The sequence below is a fragment of the Leptodactylus fuscus genome, chromosome 8 (assembly GCF_031893055.1).
Source record: "Leptodactylus fuscus isolate aLepFus1 chromosome 8, aLepFus1.hap2, whole genome shotgun sequence".
NCBI lineage: Eukaryota > Metazoa > Chordata > Amphibia > Anura > Leptodactylidae > Leptodactylus > Leptodactylus fuscus.
In genome coordinates this window covers 19,397,915-19,409,532 of record NC_134272.1, presented here as the reverse complement: position 1 = coordinate 19,409,532, position 11,618 = coordinate 19,397,915, and the positions used below count along the sequence as shown (strand labels likewise).

The following is an 11,618-nucleotide window of genomic DNA, read 5'->3' as shown; positions in this document are numbered from 1 at the left end:
TGACGTTACATAGGACTGCAGGTGACATCTACTACATTACCTGTACTCCGAGAGATATCACTGCGTTATCTGTGGTGTTACATAGGACTGCAGGTGTCATCTACTACATTACCTGTACTCCGAGAGTTATCACTGTGTTATCTGAGGTGTTACATAGGACTGCAGGTGTCATCTACTACATTATCTGTATATAGAGAGTTATCACTATGTTATCTGTGGTGTTACATAGGACTGCAGGTGACATCTACTACATTACCTGTATATAGAGAGTTATCACTGTGTTATCTGTGGTGTTACATAGGACTGCAGGTGACATCTACTACATTATCTGTATATAGAGAGTTATCACTGTGTTATCTGAGGTGTTACATAGGACTGCAGGTGTCATCTACTACATTATCTGTATATAGAGAGTTATCACTGTGTTATCTGAGGTGTTACATAGGACTGCAGGTGACATCTACTACATTATCTGTATATAGAGAGTTATCACTGTGTTATCTGTGGTGTTACATAGGACTGCAGGTGACATCTACTACATTATCTGTACTCAGAGAGTTATCACTGTGTTATCTGTGGTGTTACATAGGACTGCAGGTGACATCTACTACATTATCTGTACTCAGAGAGTTATCACTGTGTTATCTGTGGTGTTACATAGGACTGCCGGTGACATCTACTACATTATCTGTACTCAGAGAGTTATCACTGTGTTATCTGTGGTGTTACATAGGACTGCAGGTGACATCTACTACATTATCTGTACTCAGAGAGATATCACTGTGTTATCTGTGGTGTTACATAGGACTGCAGGTGACATCTACTACATTATCTGTATATAGAGAGTTATCACTGTGATATCTGTGGTGTTACATAGGACTGCCGGTGACATCTACTACATTATCTGTACTCAGAGAGTTATCACTGTGTTATCTGTGGTGTTACATAGGACTGCCGGTGACATCTACTACATTATCTGTACTCAGAGAGTTATCACTGTGTTATCTGTGGTGTTACATAGGACTGCAGGTGACATCTACTACATTATCTGTACTCAGAGAGATATCACTGTGTTATCTGTGGTGTTACATAGGACTGCAGGTGACATCTACTACATTATCTGTATATAGAGAGTTATCACTGTGATATCTGTGGTGTTACATAGGACTGCCGGTGACATCTACTACATTATCTGTACTCAGAGAGTTATCACTGTGTTATCTGTGGTGTTACATAGGACTGCCGGTGACATCTACTACATTACCTGTACTCAGAGAGTTATCACTGTGATATCTGTGGTGTTACATAGGACTGCCGGTGACATCTACTACATTATCTGTACTCAGAGAGTTATCACTGTGTTATCTGTGGTGTTACATAGGACTGCCGGTGACATCTACTACATTATCTGTACTCAGAGAGTTATCACTGTGTTATCTGTGGTGTTACATAGGACTGCAGGTGACATCTACTACATTATCTGTACTCAGAGAGATATCACTGTGTTATCTGTGGTGTTACATAGGACTGCAGGTGACATCTACTACATTATCTGTACTCAGAGAGATATCACTGTGTTATCTGTGGTGTTACATAGGACTGCAGGTGTCATCTACTACATTATCTGTATATAGAGAGTTATCACTGTGTTATCTGTGGTGTTACATAGGACTGCAGGTGACATCTACTACATTACCTGTACTCCGAGAGATATCACTGCGTTATCTGTGGTGTTACATAGGACTGCAGGTGACATCTACTACATTACCTGTATATAGAGTTATCACTGTGTTATCTGTGACGTTACATAGGACTGCAGGTGACATCTACTACATTACCTGTACTCCGAGAGATATCACTGCGTTATCTGTGGTGTTACATAGGACTGCAGGTGTCATCTACTACATTACCTGTACTCCGAGAGTTATCACTGTGTTATCTGAGGTGTTACATAGGACTGCAGGTGTCATCTACTACATTATCTGTATATAGAGAGTTATCACTATGTTATCTGTGGTGTTACATAGGACTGCAGGTGACATCTACTACATTACCTGTATATAGAGAGTTATCACTGTGTTATCTGTGGTGTTACATAGGACTGCAGGTGACATCTACTACATTATCTGTATATAGAGAGTTATCACTGTGTTATCTGAGGTGTTACATAGGACTGCAGGTGTCATCTACTACATTATCTGTATATAGAGAGTTATCACTGTGTTATCTGAGGTGTTACATAGGACTGCAGGTGACATCTACTACATTATCTGTATATAGAGAGTTATCACTGTGTTATCTGTGGTGTTACATAGGACTGCAGGTGACATCTACTACATTATCTGTACTCAGAGAGTTATCACTGTGTTATCTGTGGTGTTACATAGGACTGCAGGTGACATCTACTACATTATCTGTACTCAGAGAGTTATCACTGTGTTATCTGTGGTGTTACATAGGACTGCAGGTGACATCTACTACATTATCTGTACTCAGAGAGTTATCACTGTGTTATCTGTGGTGTTACATAGGACTGCAGGTGACATCTACTACATTATCTGTATATAGAGAGTTATCACTGTGTTATCTGTGGTGTTACATAGGACTGCAGGTGACATCTACTACATTGTCTGTACTCAGAGAGTTATCACTGTGTTACATGGGACTACAAATAGTATCATGATGCAGAACATGCACTGGGTTGGTGGTACCAAAATACAACTGTTATCACCAAGGGTACCCCTTACTTGATGGCTAAAACCTAACTTTTATTAAATAATTTGCTAAAATTCATTCTTTATATTCCCACTACACAAACACACCCAGGACCCTATATTCCACCTGGTCCCTATAAGTGAAAATAATTTAGGAGGGGGGGTTGGTTCCTGTCAATTGAAGGGCTGCAGGAATATGGGTGTTGCCATCATTGTAGTTAACCCTTATCAATTAACCCTTTGTTGGCCATACAGTGCTGGTTATCTGGTTTTACATGGTGTCGTATTAGGAAGGGGTCACATGGAAAGGGGTTTCTTGACAGTTAAAATAATCCAGTGACACCACCAACTGGATTCTAAACCCTTGAACTGACAGGAACCAACCCCCTCCTAAGTTATTTTCACTTATAGGGACCAGGTGTTATATAAGGTCCTGGGTGTGTTTGTGTAGTGGGAATATAAAGAATGAATTTTAGCAAATTATTTAGTATCATGATGCAGAGTAGCAACAGTTAAATGATCATTTCAGCTCTGCTACATCTGTATGTACACACATAGAGAACAATACTCTTGGTCCGGCTCTGTCCTGGCCTCTCTCCCAGGCGGAGGACTAGGGGGGGGGGCACACCCTCTCTGACGTAGCGGGTTATGTACCTTTATATCTCTATGGGACACGCTGCCTCCTAGAGCTCAGCCAGGGATCAGGTGGAGAGAGGCGACTACAGAGCTCAGGATGGAGCGGCCAGAGGTAAGTAACACTGGATGAATGCACAGCGGGGCACACAGGGCAAAGACTGCGGGTGTAGGTGATGGGTGTAACAACAGTGTAAAGTAAAGTGCACTGACCGTCTCTTAAGCCTTGCATCTATGGGAAATCGCCAAACTTTCCATAGACCCTGAATGGCATAAAAATCTGCAATGTTATAGCATAGATATAAGAAAATGGTCATATTTTTCCTGTTTTCACCTTATAATTGTCCTGCTAGTGTCATTCTACACTGACGCTCGAAGATTCTATTCATAAACATGAAAGCACTGGATAGTTGGAGCGACATGTCCTTCCTCTCCGACATGGAGGGCTGCTGTGCTGGATTTATTGTTAGAATGCGGTACAGGAAATACTGATCCTGCACAATGAAGACATAGTGAGTGACCGGAGGGTAGGACAGCAAAGGTCCGAGGTGCAGGGTAACCACGTATCATAATGTGTAATATTCACATCTATAACTCGGCTCATTCATGAATAGAATGCCAGAAGCACAGTAAAGACTGACGCAGACAGGGCAGTATATGTATGGGAAGTTGTGTGACAGCCTGTGTGAGCAGTTAGCGGTGACCTGATACTTGTGATGTAACGTCGTCCCGGCCGCTCTGTGCCATTAGATAGAGTTACCGGATCAGCCAAATAAATCCAGACACGTATTAATCTCTGGTCACACGCCTGACCGGAGAAGTTGCATACCTAGATTAGTTCCGGGGCGGCCATGCTGCAATCTGGTTACATTAATGATCCTGTAAACTATCCTCAACCCGATATGGCTGATAACAGGGAGTAACACATTGTATTCACCCGCCCTACAGTCAGTGTTGAGCTTTGTTATTGGGTTGTGACTTGCTGTTCTTTCTGGGAAAGTTGGGTGACGATCAATATGGCTCCTGTTATATCCCTTACCATGCTAATGTCACCCAGCTTTCCTAGACTCCTTAGCAGTGATGTCCTAGATTAAGATATGTAACAGTGCATGATGTTCAGGATTCTGGGAAAGCTGGGTGCCACCCCTCTAGGGTCTAATTATATTTCACCCCCTCCAGGATGACTCCATGGATTACTCGACAATCCTTGAGAATGTTCCGGAGGGCACATTCTACAGGTTCCCCCTGATCCCAATCCATGGCGTTCCCCTCATGAAGCCGATTGCTGACTCCTGGGAGAGAATAGAGAAATTTCAGGCAAGGCCGGACGACATCCTGATCTCCACCTATCCCAAAGCAGGTAATGGCTGCTGCATGGGGATTTGTCACACTGTCTCGGTGCAGGCTATCATCTGTGATCTGAGACCCGATTCCCATCTGCATTCAGGGAGTCCGTTTGGGGACCTCCTGTCAACGGAAACCTTTACGAATTAAAAAAGCGGTTACCTAAGGAAACCACATGGACCCCATAGACTATAATGGGGTCCGTGCAGTTTCCGCACAAAGCATACGGAGAGAAAGGTGCTGCTTGCAGCACTTTTCTCTCTACATGTTTCGAGAGGAAACCACTCGGACCCCATTATAGTCTATGGGATCCGTGTGGTTTCTTAGCTAACCACTTTTTAATATAGTTTTTTATGTTTTTATTCCCCTGGGTCTCTGATTATTATACTCTGGGGTCTGAAAACCCCCCAGAGTATAATAATTGTTTATGGGTTTCCATAGTGGGACATAATACTGTGTGCAGGGGCCACTATGGGGGATAATACTGTGTGCAGGGGCCACTATGGGGGATAATACTGTGTGCAGGGGCCACTATGGGGGATAATACTGTGTGCAGGGGCCACTATGGGGGATAATGCTGTGTGCAGGGGCCACTATGGGGGATAATGCTGTGTGCAGGGGCCACTATGGGGGATAATGCTGTGTGCAGGGGCCACTATGGGGGATAATGCTGTGTGCAGGGGCCACTATGGGGGATAATGCTGTGTGCAGGGGCCACTATGGGGGATAATGCTGTGTGCAGGGGCCACTATGGGGGATAATGCTGTGTGCAGGGGCCACTATGGGGGATAATGCTGTGTGCTGGGGCCACTATGGGGGATAATGCTGTGTGCTGGGGCCACTATGGGGGATAATGCTGTGTGCTGGGGCCACTATGGGGGATAATGCTGTGTGCTGGGGCCACTATGGGGGATAATGCTGTGTGCTGGGGCCACTATGGGGGATAATGCTGTGTGCAGGGGCCACTATGGGGGATAATGCTGTGTGCAGGGGCCACTATGGGGGATAATGCTGTGTGCAGGGGCCACTATGGGGGATAATGCTGTGTGCAGGGGCCACTATGGGGGATAATGCTGTGTGCAGGGGCCACTATGGGGGATAATGCTGTGTGCAGGGGCCACTATGGGGGATAATGCTGTGTGCAGGGGCCACTATGGGGGATAATGCTGTGTGCAGGGGCCACTATGGGGGATAATGCTGTGTGCAGGGGCCACTATGGGGGATAATGCTGTGTGCAGGGGCCACTATGGGGGATAATGCTGTGTGCAGGGGCCACTATGGGGGATAATGCTGTGTGCAGGGGCCACTATGGGGGATAATGCTGTGTGCAGGGGCCACTATGGGGGATAATGCTGTGTGCAGGGGCCACTATGGGGGATAATGCTGTGTGCAGGGGCCACTATGGGGGATAATGCTGTGTGCAGGGGCCACTATGGGGCATAATGCTGTGTGCAGGGGCCACTATGGGGCATAATGCTGTGTGCAGGGGCCACTATGGGGCATAATAGAACGCGCAGGAATGAGTAGGAGGGGGTCGGTCGAGGTCGTCGGTACTGGTCCCCAAGTACACTTCCCAAACTGAATACCAAGCGCAGGCCTAAGTAGTGGCAAGCAGAGAGAGATCTTGGAATTGCTGCTGTTGGGTACATTCAGGTGCAATGTGGCAAGGCTGTGGCTCTACCACTCTAGTTTCTCCATAATCTGCTTCCAGGGACTACATGGATGCAGGAGATTGTGGACTCCATAATGAACGAGGGAGAAGTGGAGAAGACCAGCCGGGCCCCTACGCATGTACGTTCCCCGTTCCTGGAGATCTGCTCTCCACCCCCTGTACCGTCCGGTAAGTACATAACTTCTCTGGATATTGAGGTGAAGCAGCACCCCTAGTGGTCAATAAACATTGGTCTCAGGGGTTAATATAACACTGAGTAAATTTGCAAATCCATTGCTTTACCTGCAGAATCTTATACTCCAATCACAACCGAAGCTGCATCCAGAATGTTAATTGTAATCATAACAAACTGCAACACTGCATTTTGGGACATGACATCAGACTAGTGTAGAACAATAGAAGGGGAAGCCTTGAAATGTGAGTTGAGTGCAGCTCTGGATGTGACTGGAGTATATAGCAGGTAGTGGTATAGAATGACTGATGGGATGGGGGCTGATCGAATTCTCTTTACATTATAGGAATTGATCTATTAGAAGTGACCCCATCCCCAAGGCTGGTGAAGACTCATCTAATGTACGAACTGACGCCCGAATCTTTCTGGCACCAGAAGTGTAAAGTAAGTGCCTTCCCCCTCCTCCAACACAGTGTCCCATAATCGTCTCCATGTTGGTTGCTCCACCTTATCTTTTTTCATGTTGTAGGTGATTTATGTTGCACGTAACGCCAAGGACAACGCAGTGTCATATTATTACTTCGATAAGATGAACAAGACACAGCCTGACCCCGGGACATGGGATGAATATGTGATAAAATATCTGAAGGGCGATGGTGAGTGAATGTGTTCCATCTCCATACTGTCTTTATTTTACTTCAGAGCTGCACTCAAAATTCTGCTGGTTGTCCGTAACAAGATGTTAGCACTCTGACAGTCACACAGAATATGTTCTGTAAAAACCACACACCAGCAGGCCCACTAATAAGTTGCCTGTCTTCCTGCAGTGGCCTGGGGGAGCTGGTTCAGCCATGTCCTTGGGTGGTGGAACGCCAGACACAAGCATGACATCCTCTATATGTTCTATGAAGATATGAAGGAGGTGAGCAGCTGACTGGAGAGAAGTAGCTGGAGACATCTTGAACTAAGAGTGTTATTGAATGCAACTTTTTATGCAGGACCCCAAACGGGAGATCCGAAAAGTCATGAAATTCTTGGGGAAGGACTTGTCTGAAGATGTTGTGGAGAAGATCTACCGCCACACATCCTTCGACACCATGAAGGACAATCCAATGGCCAACTACTCGAGCATCCCCTCCAATGTGCTGGACCAATCCCTGTCCCCCTTCATGAGGAAAGGTATATGGCATATGGTTGTTGGTATCCATCATAATGCATTGCAGTCTACATAGTGGCCACTAGGTGTCAGAACAAGGGACACACTGCAGTTCCAGGCTGTCTTACTTTATGATGTGCTGTAACTGTTATGTTACAAACTGTATCAGCTCATTGACAATGGTATAATGACATCTGGAGACCGGATAGGCAGATTTGACATAGACAACCTACTTTACAGAAATTATTCTCCACCTTAAAGGACTAGTTTATTTATTTTTATCATTTTAGGTGAAGTTGGTGATTGGATGAATCATTTCACAGAGTCTCAGAATAAGATATTTGATGAGGAATATCAAAAAAAGATGGCCGGGTCCACCCTGAAGTTTCGCTACAAAATCTGACGCTATACATGAGCCTGGAGACAACGACTCACCGACAAGTCCCGGGAAATGGCCTAGTCTGAGTTTACCCAGTGCCTGGAGGACTTGAGGAACGTGTGTGCCTCCCCCTTTAGAGATGAGACCCTAGAACCAGTCTTCGAAGGAATAGATGCACGTATCCTCTGGGTCACCAGGCTGAGTCCTTCAGGGGCTGGGATGGAACATGAACCACAAACTTTCAGCCACTTCCCCTGGCCAAAGTCCAGATCTCTCCTCTCATGCTCTACATGACCCTCTGGCTTATTTTTTCCCCCGTCTGAAACTTCTTATATTTTCTGTCTTTCTTTTGATTTTTCTCTTGGGCTGGGGCACGTCACGTTAGGCTGGCACATGAAGGGTTAAGCTTCACCTTCTTGGGGGTCTTTACCCTTCCTCTTCTCATTAGGTAATGAAAGGGTGTGCGCAAATATGTCCCAGATGACCTGTGTGACTAAAACCAAATTTTTGGAGACGACCTGTCCAAAAAACTTCAGCTTTTGCGGTTGTTGGTAACGTTCACCGTGTGGGACAAAGAATGTGGCTCACAAGATGGAGGTGTCAATGCCAAATCTACATATTTTCTACTGTTTTCTACACAATAAATAATTTTGTAATGTTGTCTTTGATTTTTGGAGTAATTTTTTTCAAAAATGTCAGACTTTTACTTAATTTTGTGTATGGGGCTCAACCATTGGGGCGTGTGATTGCTAGTACGGCTCTTCTGTATTGCTGTGTATTATATCTGAAAGCCTATCCTATTAGATGCTGCTTCTGGCAGGACCTACGGGTTGCCCCGAGATGTCTTCTTTAGACCTTCCCCACTGCTGAAAAGGAAAGATCTTGAAAACCACAAGGAACTCAGACACAAGAAAAAAAAAAAGATCAGATTCTGCTCTCCAGTGTCCTGACATTAAAAAATTATTGCAAAATAAGTTTTTATGACTTATGGCTCCCTCAGACATGAGGGCCCAGGGGTGACTACCACCTCCACAACCTTATAACTGCACATTGTTGATTTACTGCACAGACTGAGGAGGAGGAGTCTCAAAACAGGAATAATAATGAAGTGTGGCGTTTCCCTTTTAAGATTTTATCCCGGACAGTCTCTTAGTCTGTACCTTCCAAGCCCCATGTAGAACATTCCTTAAATCTGGCAGCCGTTGTAACGGACATAGGCCAAGAAACACAACAAACATAGAGCAGAGGAGGAGTGCATGTACTCTGACCTGTGATAAGATCTGCAGCCTCCAGATCCACTGACACTATACCGAACTATAGCTATGCTCATCCTGATCTAGGAATAGAATGATAGGTCTGCATAAAAGACTGACACAAGCAGTAATAGCAGACACAAAGGATGGTAATGGGAATATCCTACTAATATTATAAGTGTGAAAGTTTGTGTGTTTGGATGTTTGTGAGTTTGGATGTTTGTTCCTCAATCACACTAAAACGCCTGGACGGATTTGCGTGCAATTTTCCACAAACATAGTTTTCCCTTAGGATTGAGTCACAGGCTACTTTTGGTGCCACTAAACAACATGGCTTCCTAGCAGGAGACTCAAAAAAGCAGGACTCCTAGCCCCAGCTATAGACTCACACACACTGCCTGGCATTTCCTGCCTCAACCTGCCTGCACACGCCTTACTGTCACCTCAGGAGTAGCACTCACTCACATTTACATATAGCTTTCCAAACAGATCACATTGTCTGTATCACTACATACACAATACAACACATCACATTGTCTGTATCACTACATACACAATACAACACATCATGTTGTCTGTATCACTACATACACAATACAACACATCACATTGTCTGTTTCCCCCTACGCCCAACAGCAGCACAACTGGGGTATTCCTGCCCCTATGAGCTGTTAGGACAGGTGGAATTTTTAATTACCTAACAGCTTTTGACCTCTATAAGAGGCCGGAAGACCTGCTCCTCCCTTGTGTTTTTTTCTGTCCTGTGGGACAGGACAGGTGGTCAGGGGGGGAGCAGATGTTCTGACCTCCTATAGGGGTCCACTACTCTCCCCCACCGGTACCTGACAGCAGAAGATCTTTTTCTGGACATCCTCTTTTTTCAGCAGAGGTCCCCTTCTCCCGGCGGGGACCCTGCCGGCTCGTGCACGCTCCTGTCCGGCTAGGGCGCCGGGTCGGGGCTTTCCCCTAGGAACGCTAGACCTAGGAACCTTTCTCAGGTTCCTCCGGTCCGCCGTCTAACAGGGTCTGCCGCACATGTGCAGTGCGCGGGTCTCGCGGCGGACGGGAAGAGAACAACCCCTAGACACGAGCATTGCACGGTAGTTCGGGAGGGGGGTCCCCCGGTCCTGGGGACCATACCTGGGTCAGATCCCCCTCCCCCTGTCTTCTCCCCTCCCCTTTTTTTCATGAGATTCTGGCTCCGTTGTAGCCCCTACCCCTTGGGCGGGGCTCCGGGCAAAACCCCGCCCCCTGGCCTATTTAAGTCCCCTTAGAGCTTCAGTTAGTGCTTGTCGCTCTGGTTGCAAGCACATCAGTTGGTGAAGCTCCCTGGTCAATTTCTGTGCTGGAGAACTGTCTTCATTGACTAAGGTTTGGTGGACATGGCCGGGGGGGGAGGTTGGAGAGTTGCATCTCTGAGTGCAGTAAGTAGTTAGTGTATCCTTTTTCTTCCTCCTCAGAATGTCTTCTTCTTCCTCCACTGTTCCGCCTAGAAGGAAGGCTACTTCCAAAAGGAAGCATCTGGCGTGCGCTTCTTGTAGAGTGCCGTTGCCTGATGACTCCCAATATCGCTTCTGTCAGGGGTGCAGGGCCCCCTCTGTTGAAACAACTCCCATGCGAGAGATGGTGTCCTGGGTGAAGGGGTACGTCCAGGACTCCATGAAAAGAATGGAAGCCGTCTCCCTGGCCAAGAGGCCACGGCTGGATTGCGAATTGTCCCTGCCGCCTCTGGAAAAGCTGCGCCTCAGGGATGTGGAGTCGTCTTCTAGTACGGAGGAGGAGAAGGAGATTTTTCCCCTGGACAAAATGTCCAGAGTATTCAAGACCCTAAGAATCAGAGACCGGGAAGGCGGGGAAGGCTCTAGCCGTAGGTCTCGTACCTTCAGGCCCTCTTCGGAGATGCTCCGCCTGATGGAGGGCGAATGGAGGCACCCGGAGAGATCCTTTGCGCCATCCACACGCTTCAAGGCACTTTTTCCCGTCTCTGAGAGTCAACTAAAGGCGTGGGGTCCCCCGCCAAAGGTGGACGTCGCCGTGGCCACGTTATCAAGGCACTCCATCCTTCCATCAGAGGACGGCTCGGGCCTCAGGGACCCCATGGATCGCCGAGTCGAAGGATCTTTGAGGCGTGTATATTCGTCCGCCTCTTTGGGCATGGTCGCGAATGAGGTAGCAACTGGCTTACGCGCAGAACTGTCATCCCTGGCCAAGGACATCGATTCCGGCGTGGATCGTGATGATCTCCTCGCGGCAGTGTCCGACATCACGCTGTTGGTGGATCACCTGACAGAAGCT

General features: G+C 46.7%; 1 protein-coding gene across 1 annotated transcript; it reads left to right on the top strand.

The window, feature by feature from the left end:
- Positions 1 to 3,398: 3,398 nt before the first annotated feature.
- LOC142217392 (sulfotransferase 1C1-like) lies at positions 3,399 to 8,738 on the top strand. The gene is made up of 8 exons (XM_075285619.1): positions 3,399 to 3,462; positions 4,527 to 4,707; positions 6,403 to 6,531; positions 6,882 to 6,979; positions 7,065 to 7,191; positions 7,363 to 7,457; positions 7,534 to 7,714; positions 7,982 to 8,738. The coding sequence occupies exons 1-8, from the start codon at positions 3,448 to 3,450 to the stop codon at positions 8,092 to 8,094; spliced, it is 939 nt and encodes a 312-aa protein (XP_075141720.1). The 5' UTR covers positions 3,399 to 3,447; the 3' UTR covers positions 8,095 to 8,738.
- The last annotated feature ends 2,880 nt before the right edge of the window (positions 8,739 to 11,618 follow it).

Bases quoted from the DNA above. Each gene is read 5' to 3' on its own strand.
- LOC142217392 (XM_075285619.1), top strand. The intron at 4,708-6,402 runs GTAATGGCTGCT...ATCTGCTTCCAG, and splicing joins CTCCACCTATCCCAAAGCAG to GGACTACATGGATGCAGGAG. The intron at 7,458-7,533 runs GTGAGCAGCTGA...CTTTTTATGCAG, and splicing joins TCTATGAAGATATGAAGGAG to GACCCCAAACGGGAGATCCG.